The sequence below is a fragment of the Patella vulgata genome, chromosome 7, assembly GCF_932274485.2.
Source record: "Patella vulgata chromosome 7, xgPatVulg1.2, whole genome shotgun sequence".
Taxonomy (NCBI): domain Eukaryota; kingdom Metazoa; phylum Mollusca; class Gastropoda; family Patellidae; genus Patella; species Patella vulgata.
Window position 1 is genome coordinate 46,126,439 of NC_065885.2, and position 21,185 is coordinate 46,147,623.

A 21,185-nucleotide genomic window follows, 5' to 3' on the forward strand; every position below is an offset into this window, starting at 1 on the left:
GTTAGTCTCATATTTACCTTTTATATATATTTGCCTGTGTATTTCTAGATTTGATTCTTGCCACTGTTTTTCCGCTTTCCTTTTCTTCTGTTTACATTTTTGAATTTCATCATTAAACCAATTTCTATTTGATCTGATACTTATACTTTTAGTTTGAACCAGTGATGGGATTTTGCCCGTATATTCCGGACTTGTCCGAATCTTTTTTCCAAACGCCCAAAATTGTCCGACCGGGAATATGCCCAATCGGACATCAAGACATGGTGAATAATATTCAAAATTCTGAAATTACTGAGTGTATAACTACCCCTCAACCCGATTATCGTCGATAATACGCTGGATTTATTAGGTAATTAAGTGATCAACGTATTTATCGTGTTATACTGTCTGTCTATAAACCTACCTTGATTAACTACTTAATCTGCCTTGATTGACTGACTTAATCCTTTGTCGGACAATTCATCAATCTAATCTTAAACAGAAGTCATTGCTTTCCCTTTGTCGGACTATTCATCAATCCAATAAGAGTGATTATAATTTAATCCACCTGTTTACCTCGTGGTTTCTCAATTGTCGAGCATTTTAATCATATTGATGTGAGCCGACAGCATCTATAAACTAATCATAGATGTCACATATCCTAAGAGTATATAACACCCTAAATCAATGGACAGTCATTTTGTCTACGATATCTTTTACGTCTTTTAAGACTCCATATAGAAATTCTCATCCACGGTGGCACTTTCCCGTGATCTTGAGCGCCGCACGAAAATCGCTTATGATGAAGCTATGTGCCGTGAGTCACGTACGCCAAACGCTCCAGGAAGTTACGTCTTTTTACAAGTAGGTACGGATCGGCAAGCTTTCATTCTATCATATTACGAAAACATGTAATTTTATAGAAATATCACCGACATAAATTTGAATACCACAATTAAATATTAAAAATAGCAAAGTGTTCCCATTTTTATTACGCACAGATTTGAATATTTTTGTGACAGTTTATAAAGAAGAAAACGATTCTTATTCCGGAAGTTCTACATTCATTTACTGCCGTATAAACGAAGACACGTAATTTTACAGGAATATTAGGCTTACTGTTGTGAATTTGATGCTGAAGCAGTGGACAGTCATTTTATTTGCCATATCTTTTACGTCTTTTAAGACTCCATATAGAAATTCTCATCCACAGTAGATCTTTGCCGCGATCTCGATTTATGTCTTTTTACAAGTAGGTATGGATCAGCAAGCTTTCATTCTATCATATTACGAAAACACGTAATTTTATAGGAATATCACTTACGGGAATTAAATATGAAAAATAACGATTTTCACCTATTTTTATTAGGAGTTGAATATTTTGTTGACCCATGATTTTTAATTGTGGTATGAATACGTCAGCTTAAATAACGATAAGAGTTATGCCCCTTTATTTTCGGTAAAATGTCCGATAGGAAAAATTTGGAAATCCCATCACTGGTTTCAACCAATGCATGTTTATCTAATAATTTAATAAGAATTTTATTATATTGTTCAATCTTATGATGAATATTATCATGTTCTTTGATCTGTTCATAAAACTGCTCATCAGTTATGTTGGCTTTGAATTGCTCTACATCAATGTTTCTAGTTTTTTGGAAAGATATAGTGCGTTTTATTGGTTCATTTATAAAGCGCCAGTTTAGTGAAAACACTGTAACAATCGGATATCAAGTCATTTTTAACATGAATGTAATTTAGTAAATTATCATTGATTCTCATAATAATAATGTCTAGAGTATGACCAGCGCGATGAGTAGGCTCATTTTTTGCCAAGTAAGATTAAATGTGTTGAGAAGTTATGTGAATTTATTTGTATGTCTGTCAAGTGGGATGTCGAGGTGAATATTGAAATCCCCAACTATAACTAAACTCCCTGACGCGGAAGACAAAACATGGAGTAGATCAGAAAATTCTTCGAGAAATTTCCCAAAGTTAGATATGTTATTTTTTGATCCTGGAGGCCGATAAACTACCACAAGATGGATAATTTCACTTTTGCCCTGAAATCTCAGCTGCAGGATCTCAAAGCTGTAATATTTTGATGGATTGAGTATAGATGAGGTCATAGACTTTCTGTGGACAACGGCGATACCACCCCTATTCCTACATTCTCTTTGGTGTATTGCAAAGTTATCTGTTGACTGTTGACTTTAACCACGTTTCAGTTAAAACAAAAATGTCAAGATCATTATGATATATGTATTCTCGCAATTCATCAGTTTTGTTTTTGACAGATTGTGCATTATGTAAACACAAATTAAAGGAATCTGAGATTTGGGGTTTATATGGCAGTTTTTATACTCCCACATTTTCATGTGGACGTATCTTGTCGCCCCTGTCCGTCCGTCTGTCCACAATTGTTTGTGGACACTCTAAAGGTCACAAATCTTATCCGATTTTGACGAAACTTGAAATAAAGGTTTATCGCCAAAAGATCTCGGTTGCTTTCGATATTGGCATGTATCAGACCGAAACTTCATGGATTATGGCCCCTGTTTGTACGAAAAATCACGTTTTAGCTTGTGGACCCTATAGAGGTCACAATTATTATCCGATTTTGTTGTAACTTGAAATGTAAGTTTATAACCTAAAGATCTTGGTTCCTTTCAATATTCGCGCACCGTAAACCGGGGGAACTTTGAACACCGAGGTAACTTTGAACACTCTTCGCAGAAAAGTTGGGATATTGTTTTTCACATTAAAGAAATTTCATAATATTATTATATGTGATGGACTGCTTCTGAAAAATGTTTTTTGACTATATCTAATCATAATATAATGACATGGAATTAATTAATGACAATTTTCTTCTCTGCAGACCTCATTTTCAATATGGTGGTTGAAACATGTGAGATTTCTTTTTTTTTGTACACTTCAAACTTTTCATGAGATGTAAACAACTTACGTGACTATTTTCAAGAAACTTAACCAAAATGCATGACAAAGTATCTGGAATTTGTAAAACAAAGCATAAAATGTTTACTCTTGTTTATTTTCGGATTCCACTGAAGAATGTTGACAGCATTGTTCAATGTTACCCCATAGGGAATATCTCGAAAAGCACGAGACAAATGTCTATTAAAAATTGGTCTAGATACTTAACACAGTTTATAATGCAATTTTTTGTTTTTTCAGATCCAAAATAGTTTTTAGTAACCTTAATGTTTTGAATTTTTAATTGTAATATGGCACGCTCCTATAAAAGACGGGTCGATGCTCGTGCATATAAACACTATACAGAGGACACTTTAAAAACAGCTGTGAATCAAATTGTATCAAAGAAAATGTCATTACGAAAAGCAAGTCATCATTTTGGTATACCTACTGGTCGATTGAACAAGAAACATAACAAAAAACCAGGTCACCCTCCCGTCTTTACTGATGAAGAAGAAAAATCATTTGTCAAACATATCCAAGTAGTAGGGGAATGGGGTTTCCCCTTTGATAATTTCGACATCAGAATCTTAGCAAAAAATTATCTTGCTTCAAAAGGAAAGAAAGTCCCCCAGTTTGTTAATAATTGTCCTTCAACAGAATGGGCTGTTTCGTTTTTCAAGCGGTACAAAGATCAGCTTACATATAGAACCTACCAGAACATAAAACGTTCAAGAGCTGCAGTATCAGTTGATGCTGTTGAGTCATACTTTAAGAATTTGGCCGAAACTTTGAACATACCAAATGGTGAACCTACTGTTCCACCATCAAATATTTTTAATTATGATGAAACCAATCTGGCGGATGATCCAGGTGTAAAAAAATGTCTATTCAAGCGTGGTGTCAAGTATGCTGAACGAATAAAAGATAGTTCGAAGACGTCTACGTCAATTATGTTTTGTGGCTCAGCTGCAGGAGTCATGCTACCCAGTTATGTTGTATACAAGGCTGAAAATCTATGGTCAACATGGACCGAGGGTGGGCCAAAAGGAACACGGTACAATCGCAGTCGAAGTGGGTGGTTCGACGCTTGCACTTTTACTGACTGGTTTTTGTCAATCTTCATACCCAGTGTAAAGAATTTACCAGGTAAAAAAGTTATATTGGGCGATAATTTAAGCAGCCATTTCACAAGCGAGGTTTTATCCCAAGCGGAATTACACAATATATCATTTGTATGTTTACCAGCAAATTCTACCCACATGATGCAACCGCTTGATGTGGCATTTTACAGGCCACTTAAGCAAAAATGGCGTAAGATTATGGATGAGTGGAAAGCCAGTGGAAACAAATCGAAAACACTTAGTAAAGATGTTTTTCCTTCCTTATTGACCAAACTGTACAAACAGTTGTATCCAGACAATGTTGAAGTCAGCATTAATATTCAGTCAGGATTTCAGAAGTCAAAGGTTTTGGAAAGACTCCCTGATTTTAACAAAAACAATGATGATGTCGCAGCAAATAGCAATTCTGAACCAGTGAGAGAAACAGTATCTGATGTAGTCATTGGAATGTTGAAACGCATGAGAGGCGTTGATGGTGATTTGCAACCTAAAAAACGAAGGAAGAAAATAAATGTTCCTCCAGGTAAAAGCATCGGATTGAATGATTACATTGCTGAAGAAGTTCCAAGTAACTCTGCAAGTTCTGATGAAAATTCTAGCAGTGAGGCTGATGAATGTACACCAACTGATGAATGTACACCAACTGAACGGAATGAAGAGACACAAGAACCAATAAATATTGCAGTTGCAGTTGGTAATTTTGTTAAAGTCCATTATGAGGGCTCTAATTTTCCAGGAACAGTCACGTCAATTGAAAAGACTGGTACAGTAGTGAACGTTTTGACGAAATGTAAAGGTCAAGGGTGGAAATGGCCGAACACTAAGGATGAAGTTTTGTATTTGTGGAAAAATGTAAAAAACATCATTCCAGAAAAAAATGTAAAACCTATAAACAATAGAGGTGTTTACAGAATTGTGAACATGGAAGATGATTGGGGGATATAACAATTTCTGCTTGCTCTTGATATCATTTCTTTTCAAGTTAATGAAAATTTTGTTGTTTTTTATGTTAATGTTACAAGTGGCATGATATGTCCATCTATTTTAAACTGTTTCATGTTCAAGTATTGAGATTAAAGTTTTTTGTATGCTAATGTTGGAAATATTTTTTAAAATTCATTCAATTGTTCAAATAAACCCCTGAGGAACATCATCATTGATCAGTCTATCACGTGAATTATTTGTTCAAAGTTACCCCATTTTTAGGGTAACTTTGAACACCATTATTTTTTTTAAAAAATGTACAAAAAGTGTATCAGGTATCATGACATTTAATGTATTGACAGTATTGCAAAACCCCCATATTTTGATAACAAAAAAGTTACAAAAAAATAAGAATCCTGAATGTGGCAATGTTTTAAACCAAAAAAGTGTTCAAAGTTCCCCCTGATTGTACGAAAAATCACGTTTTTAGCTTGTGGACCCTAAAGAGGTTATAATTTTTATCCGATTTAAAAAAATGTTTTAGTATATCACCGTTACACCCTAAGAATGGTTGACTTCGAATTTTGTGAAAATCGGACCAAAACTAACAGACAAAATGGCCGCCCCTCGTTCTCAAATAACGTAAAAATATGGTATATCAAGGTTGTGGACCCTCTAGAGGTCACAATTTTCTTCTGAATTTGATGAAACTTGAAATGTAAGTTTATGACCCAAAGATCGCGGTTCCTTTCTTTCGATATTCGCGCATATCTGACCGTAACTTCCTGAATTATGTCCCCTGATTGTACGAAAAATCGTGTTTTTAGCTTGTGAATCACTTTTTTCGCTTGTGGACCCTATAGCGGTCATAATTTTTAACCAATTTAAAAATCTGTTTGAATATATCACCGTTACACCCTAAGGATGGTTGAGTTTGAATTTCGTAAAAATCGGACCAAAACTGACAGACAAAATGGCTGCCCCTCGTACTCAAATAGCTTAAAAATATGGTATATCAATGTTGTGGACATTTTAGAGGTCACAATTTTCTTCTGATTTTGATGAAACCCATATTCGCAAATATCAGATAGTAACTTCCTGAATTATGGCCCCTGATTGTACCAAAAATCGCGTTTTTAGCTTGAGGTCCCTCTGGATGTCACAATTATTATCCGATTTAAAAAAATATTCAAATATATCACTGTTACACGGTAATTTTGGTTGAGTTAGAATCTCATGAAAATCGGGCCAAAACTGCCAGACAAAATGTCCACCCATCGTACACAGTTAGTGTAAACATCTGGTATTCTCTGAGAGGTCACAATTTTGATCTGATTTTGATGAAACGTGAAATGCATGTTTATAACCCAAAGATCTTGGTTCCTTTCAATATTCAGGCATATCGGGTAGTAACTTTCTGAATTATGGCCCCTGATTGTATGAAAAATCATGTTTTTAGCTTGTTGTAGAGGTCACAATTTTTATCCGATTTAAAAAAAAAACGTGAATATACCATTACACACTAAGATCTTGGTTCCTTTTGAAAATCACATATATCCGAACGTAACTTCCTGGATTATTACTCAGGATTGTTCGAAAATTCACCTTTTTAGCTTGCGGAGTCTCGAGAGGTAACAATTTTTTTTTTCCAATTTTAAAAACCTTTTAAGTATTTCACCATTCTACCATAATAAAGGTTGAATTCGAATTTCGGGAAAATCTAAATGAAACTGCCCAACAAAATGGCCGCTCTTTGTACGCAAATTGTGTAAAAGTATGCAATATGAAGGTTGTGGACCCTCTAGAGGTCACAATTTTTATCCGATTCTGACATATTAAAATATATCTTTATATCCCTTTTGATATTTCAGACCATAACTTTCTGGATTATTGCCCCTGATTGTACAAAAAATCCTGTTTGTTTTTAGCTTGTTCTCTATCCATCTCTTGCAAAATGTGGGCATATCCTGCCTGGCAGCCGCTGGTTCAGTAAGGGTTATTGACTTAGACAGAGGGGTTCAAGTTAGATGAACACCCGAGCTCGGGTGTTCATCTAACTTGACCCCGAGGGTCGAAGGTCGATAACTGACTTGCACACTGGATTCTTTGTGTAAGAAGTTGAATGAGTGAATGAAAATGGGCGGATAAGAGAGAGACGCAAGTTTATCACAGACCCTTTATCACACAAAATAATTTTACCAATTCATCTATAACAGGTATCAATACATTATTTTGCACGTCATAATATATTGTTGTTTACTCAGCAGATTGGGGAGTGGGTCAATAACCTGATTATGCGTATACCTGTTTATTTACGATGCATACAAATCAGATCATTCCAATGTCAGTTTTTTTTTAATACGATTTTAAGAAATGTGGATTGATATATGGATAATGTGTATTTTAAGCCTATTTCATAGTATTTGCTGATTTCCGTTTTTCGACACTTTTTTTATACGGCAACATGTCGTATATTGTCGTCGATTCCGTCAGGTGTCCACGCTGTGGAGGCTAAACAATTATGGTCATGAGATGAAGAACCCTATTGATTTTCAATGATTTCCGATAATGACTTCCAGATTTATGGCCCTTGATATTGAATGTTTTGAGTACTCAACGTCAGTATAGGGCAGAATTAAAAGCCAAACAAGTATGACAATTACTTAATGTGATTGTTATTCGTAATTATATTTTATTATATATGGTTAACGTGTGCGCATTGGATTATAAGGTCTGTCATTGAGTCAACTGGCGTGGTTTCGATTCCCCGGTTGTACGTGACAAAGTGTAGGGTAGCCTGTCCAACCTCGTTGGTTTTCTCCGGGTCCTCCGGTTTCCTCCCACTGCTAATTTTTGAAATAAAATTGAACCATGTGAGTCACGAAATGGCCTAGTATTGTCGAGTAGACGTTAAACCCCATTTCTCTCTCCTTACCGACAAAAGAAATAAATATGCGACACCCCTTATTGACTGCCCGGGCGACTTAGCTGCTGTGGGCGTATGTTTCGTTGCCTGGCAATCTATCCACAACAGACCAGTGAATAATGTAATATCAATTTGGTGTGAATGGGGTATGCTGCATTGACTTGAATATGTTTTACATTCACAAATTGTCAGCCACAGAATAAACTAACCATGTGCGAAAAAAAATAGCATGTGCGATGATGTAGGAAAGGTATTTTACAAGATTACAATTATCTAAATCATGACCAAACAGAAATTTATCCCAGTTCGCTAGGTTTTGTGTATTTGTTCCTTATTCTATTGGATGCGTTTTCTAGCTAATGAAACTATTTCACAATCTACATTGAAAAAATATTTATTTATTGTTTTAACTACATGTATTTATCTTTTTAATTAAACATGCATTATGCAAGAGCAAAATCTGCTTATTACAAGTCTTTCTTTAGGCCTGAAATGTTATCTAAATTATCAATTAGACATTAATTAACTTATCCAGATCATAATAAACTCTCGATGTCAAGGCTAGCCTTCGATGTTGGCTGGATTAGATTCCTATATGCCGCTTAACGGCCACTGATAATTAAATCAAAACAGTGGATAATCGAGACTATGCTGTTTATATTAATGATGACTGAGACTATGCGAAAATTTCACAAGCTTCGTTCTCGGCTCATAGTGGATCAATTTGACTGAAATTTTCAGCAAATCACCTTTACATTATCTAGTTTTTGTCCCCCGCCTTTCGAAGAAAGCAGGGGACTATTAAAATGGGTTCGTCCGTCTGTCTGTCTGTCCGTCTGTCTGTCCGTCTGTCTGTCCGTCACACTTTTTGGGACACAATAACTCTCTTCCTAATTGAGCTAGAATGTTCAAACTTGGTGTATGTGTTTATTAGGTCAATGCCTTGATGGAGTTCGAAGATGAGCATTTTCCGCTTAGGGTAAGCAGAGATAAGCAATTTGATTGGTTGATGCTTTGGGACACGATAACTCTCTTCCTAATTGGGCTAGAATGTTCAAACTTGGTGTATGTGTTGATTAGGTCAATGCCTTGATGGAGTTCGAAGATGAGCATTTTCCGCTTAGGGTAAGCAGAGATAAGCAATTTGATTGGTTGATGCTTTGGGACACGATAACTTTTAATTGAGCTAGAATGTTCAAACTTGGTGTATGTGTTTATTAGGTCAATGCCTTGTTAGTAACAACAGTTGGCACTGGAAAGACACGCCGCGTGCGCAATAGTGCATCGATATGAAGGCATACAAATTGTTTACGGCTTTTTATATTACGATATTCAATTATTTCTGATTAAATTATTTTTTATATTTGCGCGAGTACTTAATCACTCACGTAAATTTGGTTTTACGCGAGCGTAGCATGCGCGCGAGTAATTACTCGCGTCTCGTGGCAAGCCCTGAGCTAGAATGTTCAAACTTGGTGTAGGTGTTTATTAGGTCAATGCCTTGATGGAGTGTGAAGATAAGCATTTTCTGCTTAGGGTAAGCAAAGATAAGCAGTTTGATTGGTTGATGCTTTGGGACACGATAACTTTAGTTCTAATTAAGTGAGAGAGATGAAACTTGGTGTATAGTTTCATTACATCAATACCTTGACTAAGTTCGATAATGAGCATTTTCTGCTCAGGGTAAGCAGAGCGATAAGCAATTTGATTGGCTGAGACTTTGGAATACAATAACCCTCCTTCTAATTGAGCTAGAATGTTCAAACTTGGTGTAGGTGTTTATTAGGTCAATGCCTTGATGGAGTGTGAAGATGAGCATTTTCTGCTTAGGATAAGCAAAGATAAGCAATTTGATTGGTTGATGCTTTGGGACACGATAACTTTAGTTCCAATTAAGTGAGAGTGATGAAACTTGGTGTATAGTTTTATCACATCAATAACTTGACTAAGTTCGATAATGAGCATTTTCTGTTTAAGCTAAGGAGTGATAAGCATTTTGATTGGTCAAACTCTTCTTCTAATTGAGGTGGAATGTTTAAACTTGATGTAGATGTTCGTCTTGACTGAGTTCAACAACTCTTCTTCTAATTGAGGTAGAATGTTTAAACTTCATGTAGATGTTTGTCTTGACTGAGTTCAATGATTAACATATTGAGCTAAAGCTAAGCAGAGATAAGCAATTTCCTGCTTTGGGACAAGATAACTTTGATTCTATCTGATAGAGAGTGATGAAACTTAGTGTATAGTTGATAATCAGTTTGATTGCTCGATACTTTGGAAAAAAATAGATGTGCGATTAATTAATATGTGTCATCTATTTATTTGGGGATTTCGGCGGGGGACATCAGCCTCACTGTTGGCTTGTTAACTATTATAGCGAGAACGCATTGGACAATCACTGGGTTAGTATGTTGGGGTGTTCATTTATATGAACACCTAGTTTTCTCCAAATGATCACCTGTGCACATGCTAAAACAACACATTACAGGTTGATCAGTAACTTGAACACCTGAGTCAGAACAAAGGGTCCAGTGTGTAAATATTATAGAATTTCCAGTCAACTTGACTGCCGAGTAATGTCCGTAATTAAGAGTAATCCAATTACTGTAATTAACTGTGTTATTTCTGTTGTCGATACTTGTATTCTGTAAGTGTAAGCTAATTGAAAGAAGACTGCTGAGCAGACGGTCAATCTATTTTTAGCCCAGCGTAGTAATACAGGAACTATGTTGTGCAGCTTGGTTAGGTTTGGTCTGTTATAGTCCCGGTCACTGAACTGGGCCCCGTTCAATAGACACTGTATGTGCTACGGTCATCAGCAAAAATACAACATTCCTCCCCCATTTCTTTTACAGGTGAGGTACCGTCAAACTAAAAACAAAATCCTATTAAAAAATTCCCCAATAATCTTATGAAAAAATGACAACTCGCTCTCACAGAATCATACCGGTAGCGGTATACATGTACACTGTAACATTCAGCCAATCACACCCTTTCAGTCCGATGGTCAAAAAAAACGTTTCACAAATCCATAAGTTCCGGCTCCCAGTTGTCGGCCAATTAATTTGTCCGGAAACATTCATCTTCTAAAAAAAAAAAAAATACTAACACTTCCTTTACCGTTAGATGCGGTAAATGAGTAATTGAATTACTTAAAATCATCCCCCCTTATTTCGACATTATGTCAACTTAAAAATCTAATTAAAGACAGTTCGGACAATAATATTCCTTATCGTCCCAATCCAAATCCTGGTCTATAATTACGCAACGATAGTGAAACCAATCATCGCATCGGTCACAACATATCATCGGACTGCCGTCATCCGGTTTCCTACAAATACAGTAAATGTCGGTGTCCCGGTTATCGACCAGAATGGTCATGTTGGATTCCGATCTCCTACGGAATCTCAATATCCACGGCGGCAATTGCCTATCATGGCAAGACTTTATATGGTCGTGATTTAAAACGGTTTCGCCCTTGCGTGTTTTGATGCAGATAACCCCCTTTTTGGTAGCGGTATCTAGGGGTATGGTAGGGGAATACATTCAACCCACTTTGAGAACTGGTCAACCATCATCAAGATATACTTATTACCCGCCTGCGTAACTGGTAACGGCCCTAAGAAATCTACTGCAAGACGCGACATAGCCGCGGACATTCTCCATCATGCCATACCAATAAAACTGTTGTTTGATACGTTGCTTATAAAAATCTTTTAAAATTTGAGAGAAAGAATCTAAGGGTTCAAAAAACCCTATTACTCTCTTCAATAAATATAGGGATGATCTGATGGACGACATTACTGTAGTGGATGTCCATGTAGACCCACTCAGTAAGCCGCCAAAAATTAAATTTCCCTGACAATGGTAAATTCCATTATTCAATGGAATTGTCGTGGTTTAAAACCAAATTTGAATAAAGTTCAATTATTAATTCAAAAGTACAATCCTTTAGCTATTTGTTTACAGGAAACTTTCTTAGGCATTTTGTTGGTTACCATCATCACTCAGTTGGTGATGGTAGGGCTCATGGGGGTGTTTCTATTATTCTTAATGGAGATATCCCTCAGAGTCAAGTCACCCTCAACTCACCTTTACAGGCAGTTGCAGTTAGGGTGACTTTGCATATTCCTATAACACTCTGCTCTGTATATCTCCCGTTTATTATTATGGGAGATTTCAATGGTCATCATTCACTCTGGGGTAGTCCAGATGATAACAACAGAGGTAAACAAATAGCGGACTTCATTAACTTTAATAATTTGTGTTTATTAAATGATGACTCGCCTACTTATCTACATCCTGCCACAGCTTCTTTTTCTTCCCTAGATCTCACCATTTGCTCTCCGGTTCTGTTTCAGGATTTTTCATGGAGGGTTAATGAAGATCTATGTGGTAGTGACCACTTTCCTATTTTGATTGATAATAATGGTCCCTCTCCGGTCAAAAAACCTCAGAGGTGGAAGTTGCATAAGGCTGATTGGGCTCTTTTCGAATATTTGTGTCTCTTCTCTTTTGATACAAAGGAGTTAGAAGATGCAGATGAGCCCATGGCCTTATTCACTTCAATTCTGCAAGATGTAGCTGAGCAGGCGATTCCAAAAACTACGACTACACCAAAACGTTTCAATAAACCATGGTACAACGATGATTGCAAATCCGCTCCTTAAGAGCGTGATCGCATCCTGAGACGATTAAAGAACCATCCTTCCATGGAGAATATTGCGGCTTACCAGATGGTCCGGGCAAAGGCTCATAGAACCATACGTCAAGCAAAGAAATCTTCATGGCAAGGTTACGTGTCAAGGATTAATTCCCGTACCACATCTAAGTCGGTATGGGATAGGATTCGTAGGATTAAAGGTAAAAGTAGGGCATTATCAGTTAATCATTTGAATGTTGATAATACCACCTTAACAACATTTCCTGATATTGCTAATTCTCTGGCCAGTACTTTTTCATTTAATTCATCATCCAATTTCTCCTCCGATGCCTTTCGAGGCATTAGACAACAACAGGAGAAAAGGCGACTTAATTTCAAGTCCCGCAATGATGAATGCTATAATGATACCTTTTCCATTGCAGAGCTTCGGGATTCGCTAAAGCGAGCTCGAGATACTGCAACTGGGTCAGATGAAATTCACTACCAAATTCTTAAACATTTACCTTTTTCCACTCTCTTAATTTTACTGAATCTTTTTAACCGGATTTGGGTTGATGGGAAATTCCTCCCTTCGTGGCATGAAGCCACAATCATTCCCATCCCTAAACCCGGCAAAGATCATACGAATCCTACCAACTATCGTCCGATCGCTTTAACTAGCTGTATTTGCAAAACCATGGAGAGATTGATCAATCGAAGGCTTATTTGGTACCTTGAGTCCAACAACCTCATCACTGACCTCCAATGTGGATTTCGGTCCCAAAGGAGCACTCTTGATCATCTCGTTCGATTTGAAACGTTCGTCAGGGACGCTTTCATCCAGAAGCAACATTTAGTTGCAATTTTTTTTGATCTGGAGAAAGCATATGATACCACATGGAAACATGGTATTATGCGCGACCTCCATAACCTCGGCCTACGAGGTCGCTTACCTATCTTCATTAAAAATTTCCTGGAAGATAGGTCATTTAAGGTACGACTGGGATCAATATTCTCGGACTCATTTCCTCAGGAAATGGGAGTTCCTCAGGGAAGCATATTATCTCCTACTCTTTTTGCAATTAAAATTAATACAATCCCAGCGTGCCTTAAACCAGGTACAAACAGCGCTCTTTATGTTGATGACTTTCAGATGTGCTATGATTCTACAGACATGCGGATAATCGAACGTAAGTTGCAGCTTTGTTTGAATTCACTTCAACAATGGGCAACCGAAAATGGATTTCGAAAATCGAAATCCAAGACTGTCTGCATGCATTTCTGTCAGAAACGAGGTTTGAATCCAGATTCAGAACTATACTTGGATGGCAATCGCCTTCCAGTTGTGGATGAAACCAAATTTCTGGGGCTGATATTTGATAAGAAATTATCATTTATCCCCCACATTAAAAACCTCAAAAAGAAATGTCTGAAAGCCCTCAACATATTGAGAGTCCTATCAAATACTGACTGGGGAGCAGACCTTAAGGTCTTGCTCCGTTTATATCGAGCATTAATTAGATCAAAACTCGATTATGGGTGTATTGTGTATGGGTCTGCTCGCGAGTCTTATCTCAAAGAGCTCGACACCATACACAACCAGGGACTTAGAATCAGTTTAGGAGCATTTCGTACATCTCCAGTGGACAGTTTATACGTCGAGGCGCATGAGCCCTCATTGCACAACAGACGTGATAAACTGGCCCTGCAGTATGCTACGAAAGTTGCATCACTTCCGAATCACATTTCATTTAACACCATATTTAGCCCTCTTCATGAGCATTTGTATCTGGTGAAGACTAATGTTATTCCATCATTCGGTATTCGCATTCAACCCCTTTTGTTTGAGGCGACAGTATTGCGAATACTCCTGTCTTTAGGACTCCACCGTGGGCTATATCCCCCCCAAAGATCGATTTCGATCTAACTCAAATCAAAAAGAGAGATACTAGCTCTACGGTGTTCCAATCTCTCTTTAGAGAGTTAAGGTCTAAGTATGGTGATTATGCTCCTATTTACACAGATGGTTCTAAAGATGGTGATCGGGTAGCCTCGGCTACCGTGACGCCAACCTGAGACCATTCCTGTGTCTTCCACCTGCTGCTTCAATATTTACAGCTGAGCTCCAGGCCATTCTTCAGGCCTTTGAGTTCATACAATCCTCTTCGTCTTTAAAATATATTATCTTTACTGATTCTCTGTCCTCGCTTCAAGCAATTAACAACAAACAGCTTGAACACCAATTAGTAGCAGATGTTTATCGTCTGCTACTATCTTACAAGTTTGACAGCAAAGACGTCGTCTTTTGCTGGCTCCCCAGTCACGTAGATATAAGGGGGAATGATCAAGCAGATTTTGCTGCCAAAGCTGCTTTAGATCTTCCTCAATCACCCTTTTTAATTCCATATAAGGATTTTAAACATTCAATTAATCATTTAATTTATGGCCGTTGGCAACGGTTGTGGGATCTTGCAGGCACTAACAAACTTCATCACATTAAGCCTCTCTTAGGAGATTGGCCCAACTCCTATAGAACTAACAGGAGGGATGAAGTTGTTTTGTGTCGCTCTCACATTGGTCATACTTTTATAACTCACATTTTCATCTTAAAGCGAGAGCCTCAACCAGAATGTGAACACTGTCATGTTCCTTTGACAGTTAAGCACATTTTGATTGAGTGCAAGCATCTTAAGGATATTAGATCTAATCATTACCGTTGCCAGTCCTTATATCAATTATTTGCCCAACCGGGTCTATATTGTAGATTACTAGATTTTTTAAAAGAGACAAATTTTTACTCAAAATTTTAATTATATATTTGTAATTTTCATTTGATGTATTTTAGTTATATATACATAAAGTATTGTGATATTTGTTTTTAATTGATAATCTCTGTGATATTTGTTTCTATTTATGTATATATAGATTACTAGGTCGTTTTACGCAAAGAACACCATTATCCAAAAGAAATAAATTACGATTAATCCAGTAATGTTTTACCGCCGGATTTTTTAAGGTTAAATCGCTTTCTTCCGGTTCGATTCCCGTATTCAGCCTAGTCAGAATAATCTCTAAATCTTGATCATTAAATTGAGCAGTTTTGATCGTCTCCGCAGAATAGTCAGTTAGGGAAATCCCCTCGCCTACTACGTCATCGCCCTCAACTTCATCAATAGTTACGACGTTTATCCGGGGGTCCTTCGGATACCCTGTAACCGTTATACTAACGGGGTCATCGCTGATATTTTTGTCTAACAGTAAATTGCGCTTAATACCAGACTTATATGGTAACGGTATTACATCGTCTACTTTTGTAGCAAATTCTATCCAATTCCTTTGAGCTCTTTGACAATAGCAACAACCACCGCACGGTAAATCTGTTAATTTGACGTCTATGTTAAAATTGTCGCACGGTTTATCCTTTAGTTTCATACGACTTAAAGCATCTGAGTTGATATGTAAATTCGCTTTACGGTGTACACGGTGTACGACCGTCATGTAATATTGACCTAATTCCTCTAACCAGCGGGCGAGTTGTCCTGTCGGGTGTTTAAAACGTAACATCCAGGTTAAACTGGCATGGTCAGTTCTTACTATTAAAGGTTTCCCAAGCAAATAATGTCGAAATTGTCTAGTGAACCCTACAATTGCCAAAAGTTCTTGTCTTGTTGTACAGTAACGTCACTGCTCGGGTGAAAGGGAAAAACTGCTATAGGCGATAACTCTTTCTTGGCCGTTTTGTATCTGTGATAATTCGGCGGCAATGGCGTTCATGCCTGCATCACAGTCGAGAATGAAGGTATCATTTTCCGTAGGCAACACTAACACCGGAGTTGTTACGAGCAAATGTTTAAGTTGATCAAATGCAATCTGTTGTTTATTACCCCATATAAATGCTTTTTTACCGGTAATGGCGTATAACGGTATAGTGATTCTAGCGAAATCTTTGATAACGGTTCTATGATAGTTTGCAAAGCCCAAGAAGGATTCGACTTCCTTAGTACAAGTGGGAACCATCCATTTCTTGACGGTCTTTGTTAAATTATTACCCACTTTTAGACCATTTTGACTGACCATACGGCCCTGGAATTTGACTTCCTGCTGAAACAATTCGCATTTCTTAGGCTTCAATTTCATGCCATATTGCCGGAATTTAATTTAATTTCCGGTAATCTATACACCATCAGACCGTTCCATCTTTTTTACGGATTAAGACAGGAGGAGATGCCCAATCTGAGTTTGACGGTTGAATGACTTTCGCATCTAACATTTTTTTTAAATGTTCCTCTTCCTCCTTTGCAAAACAAACGGGTGTACGTCTTATAGGCTGTTTAATTGGTTTAGTGTCATTCGTTTCAATGAGGTATTCCATTGCAGTCAAATTCCCCAAATCAAACTGATGCTTCGCGAAAACTTCCTGATATTCGATTAACAAATTCTCAAGCCTTAATTGATCCTCTCTCGATAATATTTTCTTTGAATGATCAAACAAATCGACTAAATGCTCGGGTATTTTGTCTGAATTTATTGAACCCGATTGATTAATATCTGGCGGTAATGGATTAACAATATCATTTTCCCCAAACTCAACGGCCTTAGCTATGGATTCATTCGTTTCTAGTACTACCCTGTCGTCAGATGGATTGATCAAACAAATGTGTGGAAATTCTGTTTCAATATCTGAGTGTATAGAACATGCAATTAATAACTTCGGGTGTTTTAACGGCTCCACCATGTATCTCGATAAACTTTAATTTATATTACACCGAACACGAGCTACAGACATCGGTGGAACTACTATTGTCTTAGCCACCGATAAATCAGCATTCTGGAATTGCTCATCGAAATTACCATAGAACAAGTTAAAAACATCGTCACCAATTTTCATTTAACATGTCAATATGCACTTTATTTCCCCGCATAAAATCAAGACCTAATAGCATATCATCTTCAATAGGAGCTACATATAAATGATCTAACCTAAATCTTAAGTTTCGAATCCCCGGTTGTACGTGTCGCCTGTCCAACTTCGTGGGTTTTCTCCGGGTCCTCCGGTTTCCTCCCACTGCTAAAGACCCCTACGCGCAAGCGAATTATGGAAATTATCTAAATCTTAAGTAAGCCGGTCCGACAATGAATCCAGGAAAGTTTAACTGACGACCTGCCGTATGCAATTGTACGTCTTTAATTTTCGGCGGTTTATCCCCTAATTCTTCATATCGGCGATCCGAAAGTATCGTCACTTGACTACCCGTATCTAGAATAGGAGACATTTGTTGACCTTGTACCTTTAAATCAAGCTTATACATAGAATCTGAATGTATCCTACGGATAGACGTAGATAACTCGCACGTTTCCTCGACTTTCGTAGTATTAATTTAGTCAATTCTTATATCGACACCAGTCGAGCTGGTATCCTGGAACTTTTGATCACCCCTCGGGTGTTGATATATGCAGGGGAAATGTCCGCGCGGGTACAAAGTTTGCAAGTTTATTAAACCGTACATTTAAATCGTCGAATTTCACAACTAAAGTGTTTAAAGTAGTCTCAAGCTTAATAGAACGTTTTTCAACACATTGCATACAAGTTTCCATTCCTTCAGACTTGGGCGAAACCGTCTCTGTTAGGACTAGGCGTCTCACGACAGCCTGTACAACCAAATATAGCAATACTGTTATGCTTGTACCATTTAATCGATTGAATTGCCCCTTCAAGTGTTTTTGGGGCGAGAATTACAGGCATATTGTCCTGTCTCTTTATCATAAGACCCTTGGCAAACACGAAGAATTACAGCATTGAAGACGAACCACGCCATGGTCGACCAAAAACTGTGTCAACACCTGAAATGGTACAAAAAATCCATGATCTGATAATGAATGACCGGCGAGTTACTGAACGATTCATAGCTGGGGTAGTTGGTATTAGCCAGGAGAGAGTTCATTCTATTATCACTGAAACTTTGGAAATGACAAAGGTTTCAGCACGATGGGTGCCAAATCTTTTGACGCCTGATCAAAAGCGTTCAAGACACATCATGTCAGAAGAGGATCGAGCCTTATTTGAAACTGATCCTGACCGTTTCCTAAAACAAATTGTTACTATGGATGAAACTTGGGTCCACCACTTTCAGCCAGAAACAAAAGAGCAGTCAAAACAGTGGAAACATGTGATGTCTCTGACCCCAAAGAAGGCAAAGACTGTTTCATCGGCAGGAAAGGTGATGGCCTCAGTATTCTGGGATTCTGAGGGTGTTCTCATGGTGAATTACCTCCAAAAGGGTTGACCAATTAACGGTAGATACTATACAGCACTTATAAGGCAGTTGATGCAAGAAATTAAGACCAAAAGACGAGGAAAGCTGACCAAAGGTGTGATTTTCCACCAGGACAATGCGCCAGTGCACAAATCAGCTGTCGCCATGTCAGCAATCCATGACTGTGGTTTTCAACTTCTTCAGCATCCACCCTACTCTCCTGATTTAGCTCCCTAAGACTTCTATCTGTTTCCTGCTCTGAAGAAATGTCTTTCCGGTAGGCATTTCCCGTCTGACGATGACGTCATTGCCGCTGTGGATGATTTTCTAAACACCCAAGACAAAGACTTCTACAGAACTGGAATAAAGGCTCTGCAGCACCAATGGCAGAAGTGTATTACACTGAAGGGGGACTATGACTATGTTGAAAAATAAATGCATTTGATTTAAATTTCTTGTTTCTTTCTGTGTTAGGCTCACTACTTATCAATCACCCCTCATAGTATTTGCAGAACCATTCACACCTTTGTTGTCCTCAGCGTCAACCATGTTGGTTCACCTGAAATAAGAAATAAATGAAATGGGGTTTAACATCCTACTGTTCTGCTCTGACTGGGCTAATGAAGACTGGCATATGCCATACCGTGTGCTATGGGGGAAATTTTGCCTGGGCAACGGCACTCTTATATTGAATTCCAACTGCCACAGGATCTTTCGTCCTGCACCACTGACAAAGGTAAACCGTAGGAAAATCCTGATGAACTTTCTCGGCCAATGATCAAACACGGGACAGGCTAGCGAGCCAGTGTCTTACCCACTTAGCCACTGTGGCTCCCTTGAAACAATGAATAACACTGTTTAGTTTGGTTTAATACAAAATATCAAATCAAATCAAATTTTAGTCCTCAAGAAGCCCATTGCAATGTGTTTTTATCAAATTCGAGATGATTCGATCTCATGGAAGACTGTCAAAAAAAAAAAAATTTCACAGGAAAGTTTGCCCAAAATCAGAACAATTGCCAACCACTTTGACGCTGATCAACCTTCTACTGAACTGTAAATGTTCAAGCTTTCTATAAAACCGCAAAAATATGAATTTCATCCACAAATCAGCGAGAAAATCACGATTACGTACCTCATTTTTTTAACCTGGAACTTTTCCAGAAATCTTCGTAGAAAATGGACGAACTGAATGCTGCTTATGTCAATGACAACACATGAAGTGATGACGTCTGCACACAAAAAATTTGAAGTTCGTACTGGTTGCGGAACCTCTCTGTTGACTATGAACCATTTACATTCATTACTTCAAGAGTTATTTTGGAAATTACTGAAAAAATGTATTAATATTTATCTTTTTTGCAGATGCCAGTCTATGCTATTGGTTTAACAGAACAAGAAACACCATTTACATTTGGTAGTGCCATATTACCTCTTATCTTTACATGGTCTTATAATAGTAGAGAGCCTATAGTATTACATACAATATATGAACAGGTATTTATTGTTTTGTCTTTTGTTTTTCTGAGATTCTTGAAATTAGTAATTCACTGGTTTGGACAGTTTTGATAAGTCTGTCTTGCAAAATGCAAGTCAATTTCAAAGGGAACACACATACACAAAATTAAGCATGAAGGAGCCTCATTTCCTGTACGCTCTGTTTTAAATAAATAGTATAGTTTTAGTTTTCATTCAGTATTACTGAGAATTCCCAAATAATTGTCAATATCAGGGCTTAAAATTCGCTGATCTGTATCTAAGGCCATTTTTGGAAAAATGCCTGTAGACAGCAAGCCTCTCTAAGGCCATTTTGTTCAACACCAAAGCCATTTTTATACACCGTCTACATTTATCCTCTGATTGTTTTGAAATTGATATATGTTGTTTGCATTAGTGAGATGAAGAAGCCTATTTAATTTCAATAACTTCCATTAATTTCTTCTGGTGTTATGGCCTTTGTTTGACTTTGTTGCACCTTGTGAATGCTCTAACGACAAAAGTTATCAATCGATCTGTATGAAATTGATATGCATCATTTAAATTAGTAAAACAAAGAAGCTGTAACTTCATGGATTATGGCCCCTGATTGTACGAAAAATCATGTTCCCATTTTGTTTAAACTTGAAATGTATGTTTATAACCCACAGATCTCGGATCCTTTCAATATTCGCGCATATCGGACCATAACGTCCTGAATTATGGCCCCTGATTGTATGCAAAATCGCGTTTTTAGCTTGTTGTCCCTCTAGAACTTTCGAATATATCACCGTTACACCGTACGCAAATAGTGTCAACATCTGGTAAATCAATGTTGTGGACCCTCTAAAGGTCACAATTTTGATCCAATTTTGATGAAACTTGAAATACGTGTTTATAACCCAAAGATATTGGTTCCCTTC

General features: G+C 37.5%; 1 protein-coding gene across 1 annotated transcript in view; it reads left to right on the top strand.

Moving 5' to 3' along the window:
- The window catches only part of LOC126828350 (nuclear pore membrane glycoprotein 210), a 398,410-nt gene that overhangs the window by 340,030 nt on the left and 37,195 nt on the right, over nucleotides 1-21,185 (top strand). Inside the window, exon 31 of the mRNA XM_050558065.2 lies at nucleotides 20,152-20,283. Coding sequence (XP_050414022.1) covers nucleotides 20,152-20,283 — 132 coding nt within the window. The remainder of the gene's footprint in view (nucleotides 1-20,151; nucleotides 20,284-21,185) is intronic.